This window comes from Neomonachus schauinslandi, chromosome 9, assembly GCF_002201575.2.
Source record: "Neomonachus schauinslandi chromosome 9, ASM220157v2, whole genome shotgun sequence".
In the NCBI taxonomy this organism is placed as follows: Eukaryota; Metazoa; Chordata; class Mammalia; order Carnivora; family Phocidae; genus Neomonachus; species Neomonachus schauinslandi.
This window is the reverse complement of record NC_058411.1, coordinates 58,599,783-58,627,288: the sequence shown is the minus strand read 5'-3', so window position 1 is coordinate 58,627,288 and position 27,506 is coordinate 58,599,783. Positions and strand designations below refer to the sequence as shown.

The 27,506-nt window shown below is 33.9% G+C and overlaps 1 protein-coding gene across 1 annotated transcript in view; it reads left to right on the top strand.

Annotated features, from left to right (window-relative positions):
• The window catches only part of MIPOL1 (mirror-image polydactyly 1), a 236,575-nt gene that overhangs the window by 191,443 nt on the left and 17,626 nt on the right, over positions 1–27,506 (top strand). The window contains exon 10 of the mRNA XM_021701365.1: positions 274–504. Coding sequence (XP_021557040.1) covers positions 274–504 — 231 coding nt within the window. The remainder of the gene's footprint in view (positions 1–273; positions 505–27,506) is intronic.

The window sequence follows — 27,506 nt, the reverse complement described above, 5'->3', positions numbered from 1 at the left end:
TGTAATTATATTAACATCTTGCAGCATCTTCTTGTATGCTTTGGTAACATCAATAATCGTTCGTCTGGGTAGCTTTCAGCCTAGAAGCAGAGAAGTAGAATAATTATCAAGAATAATATTGTGATATAAAAATTATTTTTATTTACCCATTTAAGTATGTCTTAATTGATTTTTAGAAATGGTTATTTCTTATGGAGATTTTTGTTAAATAAATTATTGGTCAGGAAGACTACATATTTATGTTTCAATTATTTATTTTTATGTTTTTCTCAGTTTACACAAATCTTTATCCCAAGAAGAAAATCTGAAGGATCAGTTTAACCATACCCTTAGTACTTATGAAGAAGCTTTAAAAAATAGAGAAAACATTGTTTCCATCACTCAACAACAGAATGAGGAACTGTCTACCCAACTGCAGCAAGCTCTGACAGATCGAGCAAACATGGAATTAGAGCTTCAGCATGCCATGGAGGCCTCCCAAGCGGCCAATGACAAAGTGCAGAAGTAAGTAAAATGATCTTGCATGATTTCAAAAGCATGAAAAAAAACAAAACAAGAACACTTTTTTTGCAACTAAATAATAGATTATCTATTAGTCATGCTGTTAATGGTTTAAGACAAAAGTAGATTGAGCCAAATGAACTTTTTTATTTTTTAGATTGCCTATCATACCCATAGTTGGGGTCAAAAAGGCATTCACTTGGGAATCATGGTTACTATTGAGGGCAAACCACTTTTATTTAATAACTGATCTTCATTAGTTCCTGGAGGCCATACTATTAAAATCCTTTCATAGGTAATAGGTAAAGTTATTGGCAAGGGAATGAGGCAGTCAAGTAATCAACTTTACTCATTTAGCTTCGTAATAATCCTGCTTGAGTTGAGATCATCTGTGATTTTGTAATCTGAGACCTCTAGGCACATAGAATAGTTACAGTGGAATTAATTTTCTTGTGTTGTTCTTCTGAAGTATTCAGGACAGCTTTTCACGGTGTATAATTACATTTGTTTATTTTCGATGATCTTTGCATAATTGTTATATTTTAAATAAAGCTACAAAATCAATCAGTCCTTACAATAGCTAGCAAAATGTTAACATAGGACATATCATACAAAGAAGTCACTTGTTAATTTAACGGACTTGAACACTGTAGCAGAATTTCCTAAGGCAGCTTTAATGGAATGGAACTTGTCATTTTAACTGATCCCATCTTTATGTATTGTTAACAGCATTTTGTCATTCACACACTTAATTGCCTTCAATTCCTAAGACATACCTTTTTCCTTAATTTTTTTCAGTCTCACAGTATGAAGTAGTGCTAACTTCAAAGTTTCTTACTTCATACTACTTTTTATTTGAAAATAAATCATCTCAACCATTTCCCCAATATCCCTGAAATTATGTTTTGGATGGTAGCCCAAGGTCAGGTAAATCTGTAGTTAAGAACCATTTTAAAACAGATTAGGAATTATGCATATTAAAATCTTTACATAATCAAGGTACCTTGAAATTTATGATTTATGGTAAGTATTCTGTTTTTTGTAGGTTTAAAGATTAGGTTTATGTTCAGTCAGAAACTATATCCAGTTATTCACAATGTACATTAACATTCTAAAAACACTAAGATACATAGGTGGATCTCATTTCATTGTAAATTACAAATCAGTAACTTTTGACAGTCAGGATATGTTAGCTGTATTTGCTTAAAGTCTACAAATAATTACAAATATCAAAGTTTTCTTTACATGTAATTCTTTAATTTTATATACATGACTAAAATTCCCTAAAACAGTGTTTCCCAGAGACCAATTAAATTTCCATAAAATCTTTGGAAACGTTGTCAACCTTTTATTTTTTAGATCTCATCAACTATTATTATTATTTTGTAAAAAATAATCTAAAAAAAACTTTGTATTGGTACAGAAATATATCAGTATTGAAGTAGAAATATCATCTCAGGTAATGCTTTAAGTTGAATAAGTTTAGCCTTTTGAAAAACTACAATATTGTCTTATTCTTCACATTTAACCATGGACAGATCAAAAGGTTTTAATGGAATGACACCAATCATTGGACAGAGTTTAAGTGAAACAGTTATGTCATTTAAATGTTAAATTTAAATGTTGAATCTTTTATTCTGATTTCCAGCAATAAGCCCTAGATGAAATATGATGAGGCTTTCCTGTTCATATTCAATCCGCTATATTTTTAATTGCCCTCAGTTGGGCAGTGTACCTTCACTGCAGTTAATGTGGGCATCAACCTATTTTATTGCATTTAAGAGGAAAACCTTCCAGGAAACCAACTTAAAAGACTTTGTTAGATGGTATTATATTCTCCATATCATCTGAAATTACTGTTATTAGCAATTATTTTTGAAGGTCCTTTGTAAATATGTCAGTATTCCAGGCAGTAATTACAATGTGAACTAAAAAGGTACACATTTCCCCTTTTCCTTTCACAATGAAATTTCTTGAATAACTGATCTATATTCAGTATCTAATTTTTCAATTCCATTTATTCCTGTGCTATTCAGTACACTCTGGCTAGCTTTTATACTGAAATTGTTCTTTTTAAGATTACCAGTAATTTCCTAACTATTAATCAGTGGCCCATTTTTAATTATATTTTTATTATAAAATTAACATATGATCATGGTAAACAATAAGTAAAGATGCTCCCATATCTTCAGTAATATAGCATAGTGGTTTAAAAACTCAGGATCTGGATTCAAAATGCATAGGTATGTGAACTTGTACATTTTATTTTATTTTAAAACACTGTGCAAATGCAGATAATAACATATGGATAATAATACTCCCACCTCATAATGTTGTAAGAATTAGATGAGATAAACATGTAATGCCTTTAGAACAATGCGTGTTGCATCGTCCCTTCTTCTCTTGCCATTTCACTCCACACTGTAATATCCCATTCTTCAGAAGGGCTCTATCTTTTCAAGACTAAATACCTTTACATATGTGGGTTCCTCTGGTTGGAGCCTTTTACCCTTTTCCCCCATGAAAAACTTACTCATCCTATGAGATTCAGTGCAGCAGAGAGGATGGAGGCAGGCTTTGTAGTCAAGTCAGACAGACGTGTATTTCAATCCCTGCTTTCCTACTTACTACCTGTGAGATTTGGGGCAAATTACTTAACCTCTGGAAGCAAAAGTTCCTCAGTTGAAAAATTCAGACAGTATTACTGCTTTCACAGGCAGGTTTGATATGAGTAATAAACTGGATACCATGTAAGATACCTAGTTCAGTGCCAGTTATTTTATTATCAGCATGTTATAAATTATATTATTAGTATAATCATACTCATCAAACTAGCAAGACTAGTTCAAGTATCTCTTCTCTACAAAGTCTTCTTCAACTTTCCGGAAAGTTAAATATCACTCTCTTCTCTGTGTTTTCATAGTATGTTTGTTAAAAATTCCTCCCCTGAAAATAAAGCCTTCACCATTTTCCTGTGTCTCCTGTCTCAGTAATGGTCTTCAGCAGTTTCAGCACCATCCTTATTCCCTCACTCTTTCTTACTTTTCACATTCGCTTTGCTGTCAGTCTCTGTTTTCTGTACTGCCTATCATCTGATTCCCTCTATTTCATCCTCCCTTGTTAATTGCATTATTTCAGGCCCTCATCATCCTCCATGGAGACTATTGAAATAATCATAAAACTAGTTTATCTGCCTCTAGCTCTCAAGTGTGTCAAGTGTGTCGCTGCCACTAGAGTTAATTTTTCTACAACTGAAATCAGGTTATATTACTTCCCTATTTAAAATCTTTCAGGGGCCCTTCATCCCCTACACACTATAGCATAAACGACTTAGCAGGGTAGATGAGGCCTTTCACCTTTCTGGCCTTCTCCTGTTTTCTGGTATCATTTCCTCCACGACCCCAACCACAGTATCTCTACTAGACAAGCTATTTCTTCTTCTTAAGGCATATTCCTCCCTTCTAGTACCTAGCCAAATATTTGTTACTCCTTAAAGTCCAGTCTTAACATTACCTCTGTGATGTTTCTTTATTTTTTTATTTTTTTCATAGCACTTAGTCCATTATCTTTATTAGAAGTCTTAATCATCTAGGTGTTACATTTGCTTTGTTTATCTGTTTCCTATCTACTTCACTCCCTGCAAAATTACCCATCACTGAGCATTTCCAAGACATGGATGGTGTTCTCTTCATCTTTGTATCCACATCTCCTCCAAATAGTCACATAGATGCCTGCTGTAAAGTAGGTACTCTGTAAACACGAACAAATGAACTAGAGCAACTTAATAGGTTAATGGGATGACAGAATAAAGTAAAAGCAGGTCAGGTCAGGAATATACAGGAAAATTTCAAATGTGCTCTCATCTACTTTAGGCCCTAGATAAAAAATTTTTATCCCAACCCAGTACCCAATTTTAGTAGGAGAGTTTCATAGAAAAGTATGACTTTTGTGGCTAGTCCTTCCTGCCTCCCTCACTGGCACCACCACTCCTATAGTATCTGACTTTCTAGTGGGCTTTTCACCCTTGTCCTATGCACCAGCTTCCATCACGTTTAATTACACTGAAAAGATCTGAAATCTTCAATAATAGTGGAGAGAGAGTATATACTATTTCTAATAATTTTAAATTTATATTTTATTTTATTTTACTTTATTTTATTTTAGAGTCAAATGAATTTCTTAAAATGTTTTAAATATAGGAGTATTCCTGAAGAGGAAAGTGGTGCAGAATTACCATCCATAAGCTAGCCAATATGTATAGGCAGAAACACTGATAGGGGAAAGTATAAAGAATGCCAGACCTCATTGTCCAAAAATTGCTTCTTGGCCCAGGTGTCATAAAGCCTAAAATTTCACCAGTGGAAATCCATTCCCTTGCGTTAAGCAAGGTTGAGGTACTTCTCTTTTAAAAATGTGTATGTTTGTGGAAGGAGAACACATTGCCATTTAGGTTTTAGGTTGCTTTTTGGCTGACCCTGGATGCACTTAGTTTTGGTGAGCTATGTGGAAGTAGAGGGAACCAAAGAGCAGGTTAAGAGCTTAGGAACTTTATAAGAGAAACTTCTCTTAATGATTCTGCCAAGGACCATCCATAATCCTTGTTTATTAAAGAGAAAACTGACACACAAATCCATTAAGTGATATTTTTATCATCACAAGAGATTTAAAACTCTGTTGTTCTTTATGCTATATTTTATTTCCCAACTTTCTGTCTATAGATATGGTTCTTGTGGCCCAGAACAACAGTTTTCTGAAGGATCTTAAAAACATATTTGACTATACTTAACATACCTGAGCTACACATAATTACTTAAAAGTATTTACAACCAGGCTTATAAGGTTAGAAGATCTCAGAAGCTTCCAGATTTTACAGTAAAGTAACTTTTGTCACATAATCATCTTTACTGTGGGCCAGATTTACACTGATATGATTCAAATCCCTCATAAACCATAACTATATAATAAGTAGATCAGACAAAAAGATATAGGACAAAAATTCTAAACTTTTAAACATGTTTTCAAGAAAGAATGTATCACTATCTAAAACTTTCTTTCTTTTCATACTTTAAAAAAAATAAGTTACTTAAAATTTACATGTGTTCTAATTTCTAATTGCATAATTAAAATATCAAAGTTCAGCATAAAACATTTCCTTTTGAAATATAGGGCATCCTGAGCATCCTGAGAAAAAAAGAAGAAGGACATGTAAGCTAACAAAAAGTCTTTCCTGCCTCTTGATCAAATACTGATTTCTATGAAGAAGTTGAGGTCACAAAGAAATTGTGAATTCTCAGCCTGGTTTCTCTGCTGATGAGTAAGGACTGTCTGTAGTTCCCTTCGAGGTGTCAGGGGAATCGCCATAGTGTCACACAAGGGTTCTTAGCGTAGAGCAAACATACTTTCCACAAACTCAGCTGCTTAATCTGTTTTCAGGTTGAATTATAAAACAGGGTAGATGACTCTGAGTGCTGGGAAGGGGAACAGAACATTTCCACAGTTTCTTGGTTAGAAAAAACAAAAACAAAAAACCTGCCTTCTTTTCATCAAAAGACATCACTAAACTTTTTAGTTTTGTTGCTGGCTCCAGAATCTGATTTTAACCATAATGAAAACTAATTGTGGTAAAATATCCTTACATAGTTTAATACGAAAGGTGTTATATTGTCTTTTCACTAAAATTATTCTGCTTCTTGCCAATTTTACCTGTGATTTTTTTTTTTAATAAATTCTTGGTTGGACTATAAGTAGCAAGGCAATGGTACACATGTCTGAGCACTTTATGAATGTTGATTGAATCAAAGAACAAGTTTCATAAATTCTCAACTCAGCATAATGTTTAAATCATTATTTAATATAAAGTTGAAAATTGATCTTTATTTATTAGCATTATTAATAAATGGGAGGATTTAAAACTTCTGGAAATTGCTCTTCAAAATTTATTCTGTGTCTGAGATTTAAAAGCTCTGTGAAATAATAATACATACCTCAACACATAATGAGTCAAATAATTTATTTGTGATAGTTTATGTATGAGTAAACTTCCCAATCAGCTCTGGAAGGCACCTTCCAAATCTAGATCCAATTAGATATTGTCATATATATGTGGAAGATGGATTCAGATGACTCCTAAGCAATCATTGTAAGATGTACAGCATCTAACATGCTTAATTTTTATTCTTGAGCACATGATACGCTTTTTAAGAATTTAATATTCTGGATTTGTAAATCATAACACATGTTTTTAAATTAAATACATATTTAACTTATGAAATACAAGTCTTCTTATTCACTATCAAATAAGTATGTATTTTATAAAAAATTTAATTCCATTATATATTTGTATAGTGGATCACCTTTCTCATCCACTGAGTACATAAAGATTTCTTTAGAGCTACTTTTATTATTTATATATATATGTAAATATATGTATATATACACAGAGATACCTATCACATTTGATAGATATGAATTATATTAATCTCTTTATAAAAACTAGAGAGTTGGGCTTACACCTTTATCTTTAGGGAATGGCTCACTTTGACACAGAAAAGAAACATAGTGTTAATTTCTATGGCATTCCTCTCTACTAGGGAAGGATTAATGTAGGATTATTGAAATTGAAGCCTAACCCAAAACTTGAGAAATTCTAATGAAGTGGAAAGTAAAGGATGCAGGCTAAAGAAGAAAAGAAATTGTCTAAACCTAAGAATCTGCACTTTCTCTGATAAGTTTCCTCGTATAGTTAACTTTATGGAATGAATCCTAAAGAGCATGAAAGTAGGGACTAAAAAGTTAAATTACAACACAGCTGCTTACATTTGATCTGCTTCTTCACTTCAGAACCTATCTTCAAATAGGTGATCTAGAGTTGGGCTAATATAAATTTCTGCCTACTAAGATAGATAAAACATGTTTCAAATGAGTACAATGGAAAGGAATGAGAGAAAAAGAACAAAAAAGTAAAATATGGGAGAGATCCATGCTGTTTCAGTTTAAGACCAAATAAAATGCAGGAATTTTTGTTGTTTTTCATTAATCCCAATATTACAGTAATTAAAAGAGATAATGTCCCTGTTATTTTAGGGGAATTATAGGATCCACTTAATAATGATCATATATACTTTTTAACCAGAACTTGACAGGTTTAAAAAAAAAACACATGAGTTCTTATGCTCCAGAAACATTCAAATGTGATTTCCACACATTTATATGAAATGTAAGTTCCTTAGAGTGGCCATATGCTCAGACAAGCATCCTTTTCCTTGGTTCTGTCCTAGCTCCAGGTAAGGCCTTCTTACTGTTTAACCCTTGACAGGCTACAGAGCTCCCGGGTACTTCTGTGAAGACAGGAGAACTCATTCATCCATCTTACCTGAGGATAGTTTTAGAAATTATAAAAAACAAGATAGAACTCATTCATCCATCTTACCTGAGGATAGTTTTAGAAATTATAAAAAACAAGATATATAAAGTGATTTTAACTTTCTTACTTAATAGCACTAACAACCAGTGTACTTTAGAAAACTTTTGTAGTAATAAAGGGAAAAGGAAGCTATTGTAAAAATTTGATTTTAAGAAATTTTCGTTATTCCTGCTTGGATGTTGCTTAGCCTCATTATACTTGCCAGCTCACTTAGAACTTCCTCCTTTGCTTTCCCTGTTCTTAAACACATAGAAAATTTAATATATATGATGTATTTATCTATTAGTATAGAAAGGTCTACATTTTTATATAAATCGAGGTCCGGTTTTCTTTTAATAACTCCTCAGTATACTCATCTAAAATTTGATATATACTTCCCTACTAGGTACAGCTTTTTACCAAAATGTAATTAGAAAAAAACTAAATTCTACCCAAGAATAAGTAGAGATACCAATTTTACTTGGATTCTAACATTCCACTTTTAATTATTTCTCCCCACTAAGTCAGGAATTTGCCCATGTGCACATTTAGCCCTCAAAAAATACAGAATAAAAGAATCTTTCAGGACACCTGGGTGTCTCGGTCAGTTAAGAGTCCGACTCTTGATCTCAGCTCAGGTCTTGATCTCAGGGTCGTGAATTCAGGTGCCATGTTGGGCTCTGCAGTGGGTGTGAAGCCTATTTAAAAAAAAAGAAAGAAAGAAAGAATCTTTTGCTTATTTCAGTGTAGCTTTAGCTGGCAGTAAAATCATAAACATTGTCCATACATAAACTTCATTCTTGATCATTTATAGTTAAAAAGAAAAATATCATCCTATAACAATATAGTATGTAGTAGCAGCTGGAGTGATCTTTTTCTTCTTCATACTGTTATATATTCTTAGGCAACTCAACAAATAGTTTTTTTTTCCTTTAGTTCTTAACCTAAGTATAAAGAAAAAAAGAGTTCCACTACTATCGATTACTTTGCCAGGTGTTTCTGTATAAAGACTGATTAAAAGTGAAAAATAAGGCTCTAGAAATTACATAGTGAACAGTATTTTGGAACTTACTAAACTTAATAATTTTAATTTTTTAATTTTTTGACATTTATACCATTCAAACTAATAGTCCTTGGGACATCATCATCATTTGACTTCTTCTTTTGCTGCATATAGCAGTATCCTAAAAGCATATGAAAGCATATATTATTTCTCTTTATGTTACCGTTTGCCATTTGACAAGCTACACAATGGTAAAATCTTGAAACATCTTCTTCTTAAATTAATTTGCCTTCTGAGCTATGTATATTTCACATCAGTCTTCCAAGAAGTTCTCTACTACTGACCGGAGGGCCTAATCTTTCCCAGAGTGGTGGGAGTAGCACAGTTCAAGAACAAGAATGAATCTCTGTATAATCACACCACAATGTGAGGTGACCCTAAGACAGAGAACTGACCAGATACACATATGGGTTTTAGGAAGACTTTCTGATGCTCTTTTTTAACACAGCTGTGAGAAGAATGTGGCTAAGACCCAATAGTCATTCTTGAGTAGAGCTGGCAAAGGAAACCATGAGGAGAAGAGAATTTAACACATGGGTGTAAGAGAGCACGGCTTCATTGATGCGATCTGAGGGGAATGCCTAATGACTGGAAGAATCAAACTTGGCAATGAAAACACAAAGCTCTTTTCATCAATTCAAACGCAGACTCTAAAGCTGCAGATGGTCACCTCCAGCCTTGTCTATTCAGTGTGAGGTTTTATAAAATGGCACTTTGGTGAATACTAATAGATCAAAACAAAGATTTAATAACGTAAAGATGTGGTGTTCATTTTTAAATGAGTATACAGGTCAATGTCTCAGAAAAGGATAAAAAGAGTACCTTTTATATGTGGGTCTAAAGTCTTTTTGTTATTTTTCAACTTCAAAAATAAATGACATCTTTAACATACAGATTGTGTTTCATGAAAAAGAGTTTACATTATGAAAAAGAGACCAAAATCAGGGTTTATATTTCAGTTACTGATTTCATTGCTTTTGTTTGAGAATTCTCAATTTATAATGTCTGTTAAGGTCATTCTTTAATTTTCCTTGAAGCTCACTTGATAGGATAAATATATATATTATCATTTTCAAGGATGAATCAATCTAATTAAAAATTTAAGCCAAAATATTTTATACTTGAAATAGAACTTTTTTCCCTATCTTTTCAGAGAATGCTAAGAGACATTGTTTAGTACAAAGGAAGCCTTTGAACTTTAATGCAGTCTTGAAAGTACATTTTTGCTACTTTGTATTTGATTTTCTACAATTTTACAAATTCCTAATAATTGTTTATATATGAAAAGTTAATTCACTGTATTCTAACTTGTTACTGCTTATGTAACTGAATCTTACTTTGAATTAAAATATGGTATATTTTTCCAGAATAAATTACGTTATTAGACGTGATTAGCACTTTATAGTTTGTAAAATTCTTGAGCTAAACCCCCCCCAAAATTAAGCTTTACTATCCAAAATAAGCTTAGCATACGAATTTCAATAACTCATTAATAGCTTTCATATTTCTACTACTTGTGAAGTAAATATAACTAGTAAGTCTGTATGCCTACTACTTCTTATCTAATAAGTGACATCAATATATAATAAAGTACTAGAATTGAATGTTAAAGGGGAGGGAACTTAGTATCTAGTAGAGATATCAGTGAACTAACAGGACCCTTGATTGTCACTAACTGAGTATGTAGAAGTCATTAAATTGTGTTTCTTCTCAGTGTCCTCATCTGGAAGGTAGAACTGATATACTTGCCCTATACTTCAAAACATGGCTGTGAGGATCAAATAAGATGCATGTGCATAGAAGTATTTTGAAAAGTATAATGTGCTCTATAAATGTAAGCCATTGACTAAAGAGTATCTTGTAATACATGTCATAAATAAAAAATTATAATCACCTTTTGGGAACTAGAAATAGTAAGTGAGAAAAATAATAAATTTTAGCCTCAGAGACATAAAATAAATACCACGTAACTTTGGAAAAAGAGATTCTTCACAAAGATCTTGGAAACTGGAAGTAAAAAGGATTCTATGCATTCTCATACATTACTGGTAAGAATGCAAAATGGTAAAACCCCTGTGGAGGAGAATTTTGTAATATCTAACAAAATTACACATGCACTTACACTTTGACTAAGGAAAATTGCTTCTAGGAATCCATCCTGAATATATACCTCCATGAATATGAAGCAACATAGGAATTACAGGATTGGTTTTTTGTTTGTTTTTTAAAGATTTATTTAATTACTTGAGTGAGAGAGAGAGAGACACTATGAGCAGGTGGGGCAGAGAGAGAAGGAGAGAAAATCTCAAGCAGACTCCGTGCTGAGTGAGGAGCCAGATGCAGGGCTCGATTCCAGGACCCTGAGATTGTGACCTGAGCTGAAACCAATAGTTGAGGCTCAACCAACTGAGCCATCCAAGCGCCCCTACAGGATTGTTTTTATTTATTTATTTTAAAAGGTTTTATTTATTTGAGAGAGAGACAAAGATAGCGACAGAGAGCACGAGTGAGATGAGCTGGGAGGAGAGGGAGAAGCAGGCTCACCACTGAGCAGGGAGCCCAATGCGGGACCTGATCCCAGGACCCTGGATCATGACCTGAGCCGAAGGCAGATGCTTAACCGACTGAGCCACCCAGGCACCCCCACGACTGTTTTTAATAGCAAACAGAAGCAATCCAAATAGGAGAGTAGTTGAATAAACTATGACATATTCACATAGTGGAATACAATGCAAATGTGAAAAAGAGAGAGAGAGAGAGAAAGAAGGAAGGTCTATAAACTGATATTGAGTGATTTCAGGACATATTCCTAACTGAAAAAAAAATCAAGTACTTATAATATCCTACCTTTTATGTGAAAAATAGGCATAAAAGGGATAGGAAGGATAAACCCACAACTAATGAATTACTAGCCTTTGGAGGTAGATGGGAAAGAGATAGCTCCTAGGTCTGGAGAAGGGAAAGTACAGTGAGTCTAGAGTATCTTTTCATACCAGAAAGCAAGTACTCAAAGACTAACAGGGTCGTGTGAAAGGACACAGAAGCCAGCATGGGAAGGTTCCCACTGACCAAATTTGGTCAAATTTTATCAGTATTAGAGTAGATACTAATCCTTTCTTTATTTAAATTTTGATATTTTGTTTATCAAGAAATTTTTGTGTTAACTTTGATTTTTTAAAAATATTGATTGACATTATTATTTATTTTGATTACTGAGGTTTTTTTGTACCCCCTTAAATTTTTCACCTGAATTGAGTGCTCCATTCATCTCACCCCAGTTCTAGCCCTGAATACTCTATAAAAGGTGAAAAAGACACTACTGGAGGAAAAAAGAAAACACTCCTGGTTTACCGTTATTCAAAAAATAATAATGAAAACTTACTAAGTTACCCTAGCTTGTATGATTTCTACTGACTGGTGTTTCATATTCAGAAATGATAGTACTATAATAGAGCTGAACAGCTGTGGTTCTTCCACCTTATGGGATTTCACCAGGTTTTTCATTGTATACTATCCAGAGTATCTACCGTTGTCTGACTTTCTGTTTCCTATGTCATGTTCATTACCCGCACCACTTCTGTCAGTTGTTGCTTTGTCTTTATTTTGATCATCTGTGTAGATCAGTCGTCATATCTATCAACAGTAGGGTGGTCCTGATTGCATTCTAGACCCAAAATGTTTATTTCCATTTGAGAATGTATGGTTTTTATGAATCAAACATAAATCAGGTAGAGAATATTACTGTGACGATGCTAGCTTAGTAAGTTGAATATTACTTTTACTTTGTAGGCCCTTGGCTTAGTCTGAAGTTTGAAGGTGCATTGAATATTATCTCCACTAGTCTCCCAAAGGATGTTGCCAGTCTTTTGAATTAAACTTGAATAAGGTTGATTTGTATTCCCTGTTAATCAAAATTTGAAATGTTGACATTAGAAAATTTCATTCAGTGCTAATTATATATGACTTTTATGAAAGTTAGGAAGGAAAGAATCCTACATTTTAAAGTTTAGTATCAGCTTAAAGCCCTATGAAAACAATAGTGAGTAGCTTAATAAGCCATCTTAATAAGATACCTTAATAAAACTAACCAGTTATTCTAGCTTGCTGCGTTTCACTTGGCAGTATGAATATCAGTGACTCGCTTCCTCCATCATTAATTGAAACTTTTCTGGGTTTAAAATGATGAAAAAACTCAGCAGTGTTACAGCAGTGTTTCCCAGCCTTTCTTGACTCTTGAATCCCTTTGGTAGTAGTACATATTCTCTAAGTAGAATTGTGAGCATCCCTTTTGGTTGATATAAGAAAAAGAAGTTAATTTGCATTGATTTATAATTTTATTTAAGTACAATCTTTAATATTCATAATATGTAACACCACATGGTATTTGACTTACTTCAACCATGTGAGAAAGAGCATAATTTATTAAGTTTTATTATGGTGTATTGTTTGGTTTAGGGACAAAATGCATATTAAAAAGTAGATTAAAATTTAGTAATATTAAATAACTGCTTGTGAGATGATATTTGGAATTCTTAACATTCTGCCTTTAAAAGGAAATAATAGAAGCATCCATTTGCTGGAATATTTCCACAAATAACACATTACAGATATTTTGATCTTTCCATATAAGACTAATTAAGTTTAATTATCATTCCAATATTTTTTGTTCTTAACTTTGTTTTCTTTAAGTAACACCTACTAAATAAGGTGATATGAGTAGTTTGATCAAAGGAACACAATTTAGAGAGCTGGTGAAGAGAATCTTGAGGTAAATTTACAGATTTATGCCCCACATTAATTTGTGTTTCAGCATCAGTGTACTTTCTCCTTCCTCTAAGTATTCAGTGGTCCATTACAGGTGGAAATTAAACAATTTACAACTGAGGGAAAAAAAATAGAGTCAAAACAACATGTTGACCAGCTATGCTCAACTGAGGGATTAAGTCATGAACATGCTATGCTGATCTTTGCTTAACCTCCACCTTGCTCATTCATATGCGCTCACAAGTTATCAAAGTAATCCACTTTAAAAGGCAAAATAAAATAACATAAAAGGCAAAAATGCTTAATAATGATTTTATATTTTGACTTCAAAAATAGAACTCAGTACAGACATTACCACCTTTGACTACATGATCTCCTATGAATTTTTAAATTACAAAAGGAAAAAGTGATGCTTTAGAGAATTTCATTATATAGTTTTGCACACCTTTTTTACTCTTGTCAATTTTAACACACTTTATATTGCTTAAAAAACATTTATTTTCTCAAAAAATGTATTTTAAAATACTTTCATTATTTGTTAACCACCCCCCAACACATATAAAGTCCAATAAATTACCTGAATTAGTTAAATTAGGATATAAATTATTGAAAGAAAAGAATTGCTTGCTGGAAAAAGTGTGTATTGCAGCATACTAAATAAATGTTACTGATTTCTTTACATATCTTCAAATAGAACATTTTTCAAAAAAAGGAAATTTAATTCATTATAGAATAATTAACTGTATACTTTTAAAAATTAAGTAAATGTTTTTCTCATCATGAGCAAAGTATACAACTCTAAGACCTGATTTGCTTGTGTTAGTAGACTTGCTAATATTAGTCTTTGCTGGTCCAGCTTATACCGTTTATCTTTCCTATGCCAACACTCTAATTTTGCTCTGAAGTATTCTATAACTTGCTGTTATATGATACTAGCCCCAGAGCTAACTTTTCCAGTTTATGAGTATGCGTAGTATATTCTGTAACTAATAAATCAATAAGGCCTTTTTGTAATGTACAAACTCCTATCTCCATGAAGCAATTATAAGCAAACTGCAAATGAACACATGAGTCCAAGAAAGTATGCTGTGATTATATTGACTCTGAAAACATTTGTCTTTCGTAGAATACAACATTTATTGTGTGGTATAAATTGGTCATAGTGTTGCTCATAATTTTTTTAATAATAAATCCAGTGAATAGTAAAACAATAAAAATGTTTATATCCTAGGAATACACTTTAATTATTCTGAGGAGCTACATGTTAGTGGTATCCTTGAACAAATTAATAAATATGAATCATATTTCTTATTTAGGGAATGAAACTGAGACCTGTTAATAAAATTTTTATCCTTAGTAATTGAATTTTATATTGGTTTCATACATTTTCTGTATCATATTATGATGGATAGCAAAAACGCATTAAAAACTTTTAAATAACATTTAAGTAACAATTTAAACACTACAAACTCTACATTGATTAGGTAAATGTGTTTAAAAGAGAATAAGATGAAAGCATTGAAGAATTTACTTTAGCAATCATGTCATCTTGCTCATTTTAAAATAATTCCTGCTTAATGTAATGTTTCATTACTCAGTGAAATTTGATCAAGTCTAAGATTGTACTTCCATAAAACATAGCTTTGATACTGTTTTCCTGAAAGATTTTATTACTTTCAGAAATAGCCCTTTTGACTACTAGTGACTGATTGTATTTATTATTGGTTTAATTGATGTAGATGTCCTAATTAGTTATTATAAAGTGAAAACCTAAATACAAGCCATTATAGTTGCGTTGGTTGAGGAGTAAACAGATGAGTTATAATAGCCATGCCAAATATAAATAGATTTTTTTTTCTGATCTCAAAGCTGATGTTTCATTCTAAATAAAAAAGATGAAGGAGAATATTCCTAATGAATAAAAGGCCATCATTTAAATATTTTCCCATTTATAATTACAATAGCACGATCTTGAACAATTTTATTCATGTCTTCATTCAACAAATATTTTTTAAACGGCTACCATGTATCACGTAGTGACACTGTTAAGAGAAGAAGCTGGGACCAGAAGTATAAGTGGGGATTGGTCAGGGGAAAAGCTTCCATGTAGAAGCCAAAGCAAAGAACTTGGCACATTTGATACACTGAAGGAAGATCTTTGCAGCCAGAGGGCAGCTTGGAACATAAAAGGAGGATGGAGTTCTATGCAGTCAGAGCTTGAAGAACCTTGGGACCCTTGTTGTTTTTCTCCGTTAGTTTCCATCTTTAAACTTTATCTTACAAGCAGTGGAAGTCATTGATAGATTTTAATCAGGGGACATAGTCTCATTTGCATTTCTAAAAGATTTAAAGGCTGCTCTGTGAGGGATAAATTGCAGTGGGACAAAAGTGGAAGTAGAGAGACTCATTAAGAAGGAATGGCACTGGGGAGAGATTGTAGTGGCTTGGACCAGGGGAGTGTCCTTGGAGATAGAGAGAAGAGGGACTTGAGAGCTGCGTGGCATCCAGACAGTAGCCTTTTTGAATGGGATGCAGGGTATCAAGGAGAACTCCCAAATTTGTGTCTTGAGCAACCTGATAGTTGGAAATACTATTTATTAAGAGCAGAGTTGAAATGGAAAGACATTTTTAACAAGTTTGAATCGTATGTGAGACATCAAGTAGGTATCCTTATTGATATCTTACTTTCTCAAAGGACTTACACTTATAACAGATAATCCTTCAAATTGTGAATAAGTCCATTTAGGAAAATACTTGGGATTTATATTAGTTATATTTATTATAAAAAATCCTAATGAAAAGAGGATAACCTGCAGTTCTCTTGTATGCTAATCATACCCTGAGGCTATATGAGGCCAGGTAACATCCTGTGATGTGTTTGATGTCTACAATACCGGGCATGATCCAAGAACACTAATTAGTATATTTTTCCTTCCAGTAGTATAGATCATTTTTATCTAAGTTTTCATCGAACCATCTTGCCAAGAATTAGATTAGGTTTTAAAACTCTGTCATTCGTACATATGTGTCAATATTTTGTACAAGAAATCTTCTTTGCTATTTGTATTTCCTGCCAATAATGAACTTCATCATATTAAAAGATATAATGGATACATATTAACCAGACAGGTATATAATTTGAAACCATAATTTTATGTTGTATTTTGTTTCAGAACAAAAAATGTTTTGCTTTTGAGATTTATATTAGTTTAGTTATCTATTGCTATGTAACACATTACCCTAAAACGTAGTGCATTAAAATAATTACTATCTCACAGTTTCTGTGGGTCAGGAATCTCAGTGCAGCCTAACTGGGTCCTCTGACTCTGAGTCTCTCACAAGCCTGCATCATCTCAAGGCCTGACTGGTAAAGATCTACTTTCTAGATGATTCACATGGCTGTTGTCAGGATTAAGTTCTCACAAGCTGTTAGACTAAGGCCTCAGTTCCTCCCACACTCAAGACGTCAAGGCCTTTGGTTCCTTGTTATGTGGGCCTCTCCATTATAGCATCTCACAGCATAGCAGGTGGCTTTATCCAAAAGAACAAGCAAGGGAGCGAGAGAGAGTGAGTTAGCTGAATGGAAGTCATAGCCTTTTGTTACCTAACCACAGAAGTAATATCCCATCATTTTTGCCATATTCTGTTCATTAGAAGCAAGTCAGTAGGTCCAGTCCACACCAATGGGGAGGCGATTACACAGCGGTGTGAATACTAGGAGGTAGGAATCATTGGGAGCCATGTTAGAAGTTGCCTTCAACAAAGTTTTTTTTAAGTTAAGTTACTTTTATTGGGCCTAATGTAGCTGAAAATTGGTGGTCTGTAAGACATTCAGTTAATCATATTGCTTTATGAGCAGTGACAGTTGTGGGAAAATGAACAACCACAGTCTGACCTTAGGATACCATCACAATCCTCTGAAAATCTACAAGAGCCTATCTAAGGAAACCAAAGGTCATGGCAGGGTCAAAACTTCTAAGGAAACCAAAGTCTGACCCAAAATTAAGTACAAAAATCATACATATTCAGAAACTAATAGATCTTGAACAGGGCAGTTAGTTGGATCTGTGTGTGGTGCTCTTAGTTCTGGATAGCTTCCTATTTACAAATTTCAAGTTTAAAACTCTAAGTGCAGCTAGCTAATGTAAGAAACAAGGAAGGAGGAATTAGATTTTTACTTCTTTTAAATGAAGGTGAACACAGAGAATCTGAGTCAAGATTTAAGCCAGCCCTACTAGTAAAAATGAGAAAAATAAAATAATGGCCCAGGGGTTGGGGGAAACACTCAGCTATGGTAGATGTAGAAAACCAGTCTATATTATTTGAATGTATGTTGAAGTGTAGCAATTGTATTGACACTTCAAATCCATTTATTATTGATATTGATGCTATGACTGATGTTAAGCATAGTTTAAAAAATTCAATAGCGATGGAAATTCAGTAAAAAATTAAGTTATCAAATATAAGTATTTAAACACTGAAGCTTATTTTTAAATGACAAGGCTTTGTAATAATTAACATGAAAGATTACCAAAAATAAGCTGAAATAATAAAAAGTGTGATTATTACCATAATAGAAATGTCAGTGAGTGGACAGCTATTAAAATATTTTGGTAAAATCATACTAAAAGGAGCTTTAAATAATGAAAGAGAGTAGTACCTGCAGAGCTTTAAATAATGAAAGAGAGTAGTACCTGCGCTTTTCTATGTACTTTGGATTATCTGAAGGTACTTAGAATATTTTTTGAAACTATTTCTTCTGCTCTCCCATTCAAATATTATTTTAATCAAGTATATGCTGTTCATCAAGCATTGAGGTAGACACTGGGTATCTACCCAGCGGATATCACAGGTAAATAAGATTAAAGGCAGCATCATCTGCCATCACTGAGTTTATTATAATCTGGGAACGGATATTGACAAGTAAACAATAATTATAATAGGAGAAATATATGATATTGTAGGGGCACTAGGAAAACTTGGGTCAGTCAGGGAAGGTTTTATAGTAGTAAAAAGCGTGCATGTTCCATTAACTCTGTGAGTTATGTTTCTAGTCTTTTTTTTTTTTTTAATTTTATTTATTTGACAGAGAGAGAGAGAGAGCACAAGCAGGGGGAGAGGCAGAGGGAGAAGCAGACTTCCCACTGAGCAGGGAGCCTGATGCAGGACTCCATCCCAGGACCCTGAGATCATGACCTGAGCTGAAGACAGACGCTTAACTGACTGTGCCACCCAGGCACCCCATGTTTCTAGTCTTGATTACCAGTTAGAAGAAAATGCTGTAGAAAAGGGTCTAAAATTGAAGATTCAACCTCTTCCCCAAAATATGATTTTGAAGTATCAAATATGCAATGGCATATGTACAATATTCACCGACTAAAGAAATAACACACAGAACCTAAATAGATCCACATCCTTCATTTAAAGCCCTTGGGGCTATACGTTGTGTTTCAGAGTTTAGAATTTTTCAAATTTTATAAAGGTAAAATGATATATATTTTCTCTTTTATTATGTAACACCAATTGTTCTAGAGAAGCACAATTTAATGAAATATATGAATTGTCACCCTTGATCAGGTTTTCCTGCTACATGAGTTTGCAGCAAACTTATAAAAGTCTTTTGGCTTTTAGGAGCTTTATGAATTTTGGAATTACACATTAAAGGATTTCACATGAATATAGCCTCCTTTTCCATAAAAAGGTAGTTGGACCTGATAAATTAACAAAAAGGATGCCTGGTGAAGATTTTACATTATTGTTATACCTTTAATACCAATCACTGAAATTAAGGGGAAAGATCTCACCACTCCTCTATGACGGTATATTGACTATTCCTCAGTGGTGGTGAGTATCAGTGGAAAAAAGTAGAGAATATTTCTAATGGCTGCTTTAAAAGAGTATGTCTAAGAGGTTATGGCATATCAAAAGTCGTTTAATTTTTAGGGACAGAAGAATCACAAAAGAGTGAGAACTACTTTAAAATAGGAACTTTAATAATTTTATTGAATATGAGCCTCTCCAAGCTAATATTTATGCCAAAGCTCTGGTCAGGGTAGTTGCATATATGCTGCTTTATAATACCAGTGGATGCAGTAACTTAATGGACTAGGCTGAGTTTATTTTCAGGAATTTGTCACAAGTGGGAACTTTTTACATTTCAACATTTTCTCCAAAACTTTATTTCACTGTAGTTAAAGTTTTTTCCTGGAATTTCGTAAGTCAACTAAGTTCCATGTTTAGTGAGATACATAACCACCTATTAGTTGGGTTAAGTAAAAAGAACACACATTAAAGATTTTTTGAAAGAGGGGTTTGTGGTTTTATCTGGAAAAGATGTCCTTTTATTACAAGCTCCAGCTAGCTTTTGAGGTCTGGGCCACTAAAGGAGAAGACAAACTATAGAAACAATTAAAATTATTTTTTAGATCATCAGGTTTTCATTGGAGCCCAAATGCAAGCTGTTTTGGCCTACTCCCTAAAGACTTTTTTCCTCACAATTCTGTGAATGTGATCACTGTTTTAAGCAAAGCATTTTGCCTATCATGAATAAGGATTTATACCGATGTGGGAAAGAAAAGTCAAGGCAAATGTGTATGTTTTCATAGTGCTGAAAAAATTAACTTTGAAATTATAGTCTCTAAAATATTATCAGCTTCCTTACAGACTTTCAAAAATATAAGCACCAATTATTAATTTCTAGCCAATGCAAAACATTATAAAATTATAATTTAAATCTTTAAATTGCTCTATTACATCTTTTACAGACTAGAGTGCAAATTCTGTGAGAAAAGAATTTGGGCTTATTTGGGTTTGTTTGTTTTTTTAATGTGCTGTTACAAACAATGTTACAAGTGAGCAGCCTTCTTTAAACATATTTGTATGTAGTTTTTCAATAGATCGATAGGATAAATTTCTATAAATGAAAAAAACGTAAGTTTCAAAAAAGTGTGCCTTTTTAAGTGTAAGTATTGCTAAATTGTTTTAAAAAGTTATATTGACAACTAATAATTTATAAGAATGCTATTTCCCCAAGCTTTACTACTATTTAATATTATTAAGGTTTTTAATCTTCCAATCTGAAAGATAAAATATTACATCTCATTTCAATACGCACTGCTTTAATTACAAATGAAATTAAGCAGCTTTATATATTTTTATTTACAATATATTTTTCTTATTTGAACTGCCTGTTCATGACTTTTTCCCATTTTTGTATTGGATTGTTTATTGATTTTTAAGACCTCTTAGGATAGTAAATATATCAGCTTCTTATTAAATGTACTGTGAACATCTTTCCTCATTTAAAACTTTGCTTACATTATTTTTTTTCAATAGAGAAGTTGTGGGGGTTTTTTTCTTTTACAGTGTCAGATTTGTTATATTGGAGGTATTGTATGATAACTAAGGCAGCTTGCCATCCTTGAGTTGCTTATTTGAGGTTTTTTGTTATTATTATTTATGATTATCTGCCTAGAAAAAGCATTAGAAATATTTATAGCCATGCCTTTGTGTTCTTTTTTTTTTTCTTTTAACAAAAGATTGTTTTTATTAGTTAGTAGTCCAGTGGGTTTTTATACCTTAATACTAATTCAGGTTGGTGTATCTTTGCAAATAAGCTATTTAGTCATGTTCTTCAGCCATAAATCTCCCCTTCCAAAGTAAATATCCTGCATGGATAGAACAAACAGGATCAAAACACAATGAGAGGCTTGAGTACTTAGATGCTGGATTGGCTTCATTAGGGTGTGGGAGATGAAAGGGAAGTACCTGAGAGAGCCTTGACTGTGTAAGGAAATCTGTCTTTTTCAATTCAAATCATCTTGTTAAATATTGTAAATACTTAACAAAATGATACAGCCTTAATATGTGATGTTAAAAAACAACGGAATAAATCTTTGTATAGCATACATCCCCTTAATTTATTTTTCTGGGAAATTCCTAGATGAGAAATAAAATTATAAAACTGTGAATAGTATATCGGGGCACCTGGGTGGCTCAGTCGTTAAGGGTCTGCCTTCGGCTCAGGTCATGATCCCAGGGTCCTGGGATCGAGCCTCGCATGGGGCTCCCCACTCAGCGGGAAGCCTGCTTCTCGCTCTGTCTGCCACTCCCCTGCTTGTGTTCTTTCTCTTGCTGTGTCTCTCTCTGTCAAATAAGTAAATAAAATCTTTAAAAAAAAAACAAAAAACTGTGAATAGTATACATACTGAATGTAAATACTTTACAGCCACATACAACTTTTTTTTTTACATTTTAAAAATTTTATTATGTTATGTTAATCACCATACATCATTAGTTTTGATGTAGTGTACCAGGTCTCAACATCTAAAAGTCCCAGAGCCCTCTCCCTATTAACAACAACCTAAAAAAAAAAGGAAATGACATTGTCTGAAAACATAGCTGTCACTACTGATCTTTTAAATGTTTATACAGTTGCTTTGCCAATCTACTGTTGAGTCGTAGATGGCATTTTTATTCACTCCACTTTTTATTTTTTTTTCATTATTTTTATTTTTATTTTTTTTATTCTTATGTTAATCCCCATACATCATTAGTTTTAGATGTAGTGTTCCATGATTCATTGTTTGTGCATAACACCCAGTGTTCCATGCAGAATGTGCCCTCCTCAATACCCATTACCAGGCTAACCCATCCTCCTACCCCCCTCCCCTCTAGAACCCTCAGTTTGTTTTTCAGAGTCCATCGTCTCTCATGGTTCGTCTACCCCTCCGATTTCCCCCCCTTCATTCTTCCCCTCCCGCTACCTTCTTCTTCTTCTTTTTTTTTTTCTTAATATATATTGCATTATTTGTTTCAGAGGTACAGATCTGTGATTCAACAGTCTTGCACAATTCACAGCGCTTACCAGAGCACATACCCTCCCCAGTGTCTATCACCCAGTCCCCCCATCCCTCCCCCCCCACCCCCCACTCCAGCAACCCCCAGTTTGTTTCCTGAGATTAAGAATTCCTCATATCAGTGAGGTCATATGATACATGTCTTTCTCTGTTTGACTTATTTCGCTCAACATAATACCCTCCAGTTCCATCCACGTCGTTGTAAATGGCAAGCTCTCATTCCTTTTGATGGCTGCATAATATTCCATTGTATATATATACCACATCTTCTTTATCCATTCATCTGTCGATGGACATCTTGGCTCTTTCCACAGTTTGGCTATTGTGGACATTGCTGCTATAAACATCGGGGTGCACGTACCCTTTCGGATCCCTACTTTTGTATCTTTGGGGTAAATACCCAGTAGTGCAATTGCTGGATCATATGGTAGCTCTATTTTCAACTTTTTGAGGAACCTCCATACTGTTTTCCAGAGTGGCTGCACCAGCTTGCATTCCCACCAACAGTGTAGGAGGGTTCCCCTTTCTCCACATCCCCGCCAACATCTGTCGTTTCCTGACTTGTTAATTTTAGCCATTCTGACTGGTGTGAGGTGGTATCTCATTGAGGTTTTGATTTGGATTTCCCTGATGCCAAGCGATATTGAGCACTTTTTCATGTGTCTGTTGGCCATTCAGATGTCTTCTTTGGAAAAATGTCTGTTCATGTCTTCTGTCCATTTCTTGATTGGATTCTTTGTTCTTTGGGTGTTGAGTTTGATGGGTTCTTTATAGATTTTGGATACTAGCCCTTTATCTGATATGTCATTTGCAAATATCTTCTCCCATTCTGTCGGTTGTCTTTTGGTTTTGTTGACTGTTTCCTTTGCTGTGCAAAAGCTTTTTATCCCAATAGTTCATTTTTGCCCTTGCTTCCCTTGCCTTTGGCGATGTTTCTAGGAAGAAGTTTCTTCGGCTGAGGTCGAAGAGGTTGCTGCCTGTGTTCTCCTTTAGGATTTTGATGGACTCCTGTCTCACATTGAGGTCTTTCAACCATTTTGAGTCTATTTTTGTGTGTTGGTGTAAGGAAATGGTCCAGTTTCATTCTTCTGCATGTGGCTATCCAATTTTCCCAACACCGTTTGTTGAAGAGACTGTCTTTTTTCCATTGGACGTTCTTTCCTGCTTTGTCAAAGATGAGTTGACCATAGAGTTGAGGATCCATTTGTGGGCTCTCTATTCTGTTCCATTGATCTACAGCCACATATAACTTTTAAGCTCTCTGTCAGTCTCATAGGATTCCCACACCTGGAGAGAGGTCAGCAAAAAATAAATGAGAATGGGAAGAAAAAGAAAGAGGTTACATTTTTCTCTTTTAAATGCCCCTTGTTCACTTTAATAGTTATGTGCATGGGTTCATGTTTACCAAGAGATATCTTAATTAATATTGTTTTGATAGGCCACACATTTAAAAATGCTTTTTAATCATAATATATATTTTTTCAAATAACTGAAACAATTTACATTAATTTTTGAAAAAAAATTAAATATCACTAAGCAACTTGGCATTTTTACAAGATGTTTTCATATAATACATACAATTTTATAACTTAATTCACTTAATATATGATGAATAACTTTATGTCTAAACTTTATGTATAATCTTTCACTAAGTGGTCTAAATGGCTCTAAATCTATTGTATGGTTGTACCATAATTATTTAACTAATTCATTATTGTTACTATTGAGTTGATTTAAAGTACTGCTACAGTGAACATTCTTGCAGCTAAATATTTGCATATATCTGCAGTTACTGCAGGGGACACAAATTCCTGGAAGTGGAATTACTGAGTTAAAAAGTAATTGCTAGAAAAGGTTTCTATTAATTAGAAAAACAATTATACTATTTATAGAAGTGCCACTGAAGAACTGCAGATTTTAAATCTCTACAGGTACGTGGAAAAGAGAGAAATATGGTGCTGAGTTTTTTTTTTTTTAAAGATTTTATTTATTTTTTTGAGAGAGAGCACATGAGAGGGGGAAGGGTCAGAGGGAGAAGCAAACACCCTGCCGAGCAGGGAGCCCGACGCGGGACTCAATCCAGGGACTCCAGGATCATGACCTGAGCCGAAGGCAGTCGCTTAACCAACTGAGCCACCCAGCGCCCCAATGTGCTGAGTGTTTTATAGTAGATTGGTAATATTTCATCTTGTCCTCTAATAATAAAATACATTACCATAAGTACTTTCTATGGTAAGAATGACCTAAATTGTAAAAGCTGTACATATAAGGATATATAGTGATAGCAGGAATTTAATTTGGATATACTTCTTATGGTACGACTAAGAAAAAAATTCTTTTAATTTCTATACTTGTTAAAATATGGCTTTTTTATAGCCTTCAAAGATGTTGGCACATAATAGAGCAGAATGATGTGAAGCTGAAAAAAGCAGAGTGTGCATCCCATCAAAGAGCTGCCTTACAGTAGTTCAGATTGAGAAAGTTTAGACAGGAGTTAATAGCTTGCCTTGAGGATAGTAAGTCATCTGTTCTCAGTAAGCATGTCAAAATAGTGGACCAGCACTTTTGACAGGTTAATATGAATGATTTAAGACTTTGGGTGTATGTACATAGCATTAGAAGCATGCCGCCTATGAAAACTTTTTGGCAAAAAGGTAACAATTATGAGTAAGATGAACTCTTTCAACTGTTCCTTTACAGCTGGTAATACCTTTCCTCCTAGCCATTTCAGTGTCAGCCTTAATATAAAAAGTTTCTTGGTCTGACTACATACTACATGGAATTAAAAACAAATTCTCTCTTCTTGAAAAGATATGGTATTTTAGAAGTGTGGGGAGGAGCAACAAATTTGGATTTTATTTCCATCTGTTAGTGTTATTAAAAGATACAGGGAAAGACTTTGTAAAACTCACCAAAAAAAAAAAAACACAAAAAAACATTGTATCATATACTTAGCACTCTATTAAATTTGGCAGTGTAAACGGTATGCTGTAAGGCTCCTGCCCATAGGAAGTTTAGGGCACGTGTATTTAGTTGTTTCCAAATACTGCTGCAGTAAACATACTTCTAGCTAAAAATTTAGAGAGGGCACAAATTCCTGGAAGTGGAATTGTTGGGTGCAAAACAATATGACATCTTGTATCTGTATATAATGCTAGTAGTATATTCATATATATATTTCACCTTGTTTTTTAAAAATCATTTCATAGAAGAGAATTGTAGTGAATAACCAATTAATTGTTCAGTGCAGGTAATATAGAGAAAAGGAAGGCCTCAAGGAAATTGAACTTGGCCCTCTGGAATGAGTAGGATAGGAATAAGCAGAGAGGAAAGAAGAGAGTGTAGAAGAGAGAAACAGCATAAATGAAGCAAAGGTACGCATATAACTATATTTTATGAGAGGAGATCGTACAGAGGGCCAGCTGGCAGAACAGAGGTCCCTGTGGGATATCAGACAGGCGAGATAACCCGAATTACTGAGAGCCTTCCCGAGGATGCAAAGGCAGTTCGATTTCATGTGATAGGGAGTAAGAAACCAATGTAGAGTTTTGAAAGCAGCAAAGAAATAGCGTTTTAGGAACTTCGGGCTCTCTTAGCACTGTGGAAGATTAATTGAAGCAGGCTGGTTTTAGAAATAAAAGTACCAGCTAAGAAGCTGTGATAATAATATAGTACAATAATAACAGACAACTGGTGTGCTGGTGTAGGTTGGTAGCAGGGAGAAGGGAAGAAAGGGATTCATATCAGAAATACTATAGAGAAAAACTATGATTTGGTGACTAAAGAGATGTGAAGGGTAAAGAAGTAGTCGGTATTTTAAGATTTTTCTGGCTAAGAGATAGAAACGAAACAGTGCCATCAATACAATGTCTTTAGTTCAATGCTAAGAACTAATTTCATTTTCTTTCTATGTAACCCTAACTTATAAACTTATGAGAAAAAATATTAAGTTGAGTTTGAGAACAGTACTGTCAGATGGCAGATATAAAACTCATCAAAACTGGCTTCCAGAAACTGAAAAGCAAAAGAAGGGAAGGCTTCCAAGGATTCTTCTCTGGGAATAATAGAAATACCCATGAGACTGTCTTTGGAATGATAGCAATTTAGATTATATAACCCTGTTTCCCACATAATTAAACTCTTTTTGTGGAGTTTAGTGCTAAAAGTCAGAATGTCCAAAGTTATTCTGAATGATAAAGATTATTCTTAAGAGCTGTATCTCAAGCCATTCAAAGATAGGCCAAATGTCAAGGCTGTGGTTGGAGGTGTCATTCTTCAAAAGGCAATATGTAACTCCTCTGCTGGGCAGACAGCAGATCAGTTCGTGAGGTGATATCATTGGTGATATCCGAATTCTCTGAACCAGGTTGGTGGGCGAGTATTTAAAAGTCCAGATATAAGCAGCTGAGAGCAGCATATAGAAAGAATTTTTATAATTATTTTGTTTCAAAATGCACATAATGAGGATAGGCTACTAGCACAGATTTACAAAAATTATTCATTCATATCATCTAGGTTATTTACTCAAAGAAATTTTTTTTTTAGATTTTATTTATCTATTTGAGAGAGCACAAGTGGTGGAGAGAAGCAGGCCCCATGGAGCGGGGAGCCCAATGCGGGGCTCAATCCCAGGACCCTGGGATCATGACCTGAGCTGAAGGCAAGCACTTAACGACTGAGCCACCCAGGCACCCCGTCAAAGAAATATTTCTACCAAATTTAGGTAACAAAACACATACCAGAAGATGTAAACACTACCATATTGCCCAAACCTAAGCTAATCTAGGGAAAAATAACAACAAATTATAATTCATGTATCATGCTTTGTAGAATATTTGAAAAACTTGTAGGATTTTACCAGGAAGTGGGTTTGAGGCTCTTTTCTTCACACACATATGAGAATTGCTCTACCAATTAA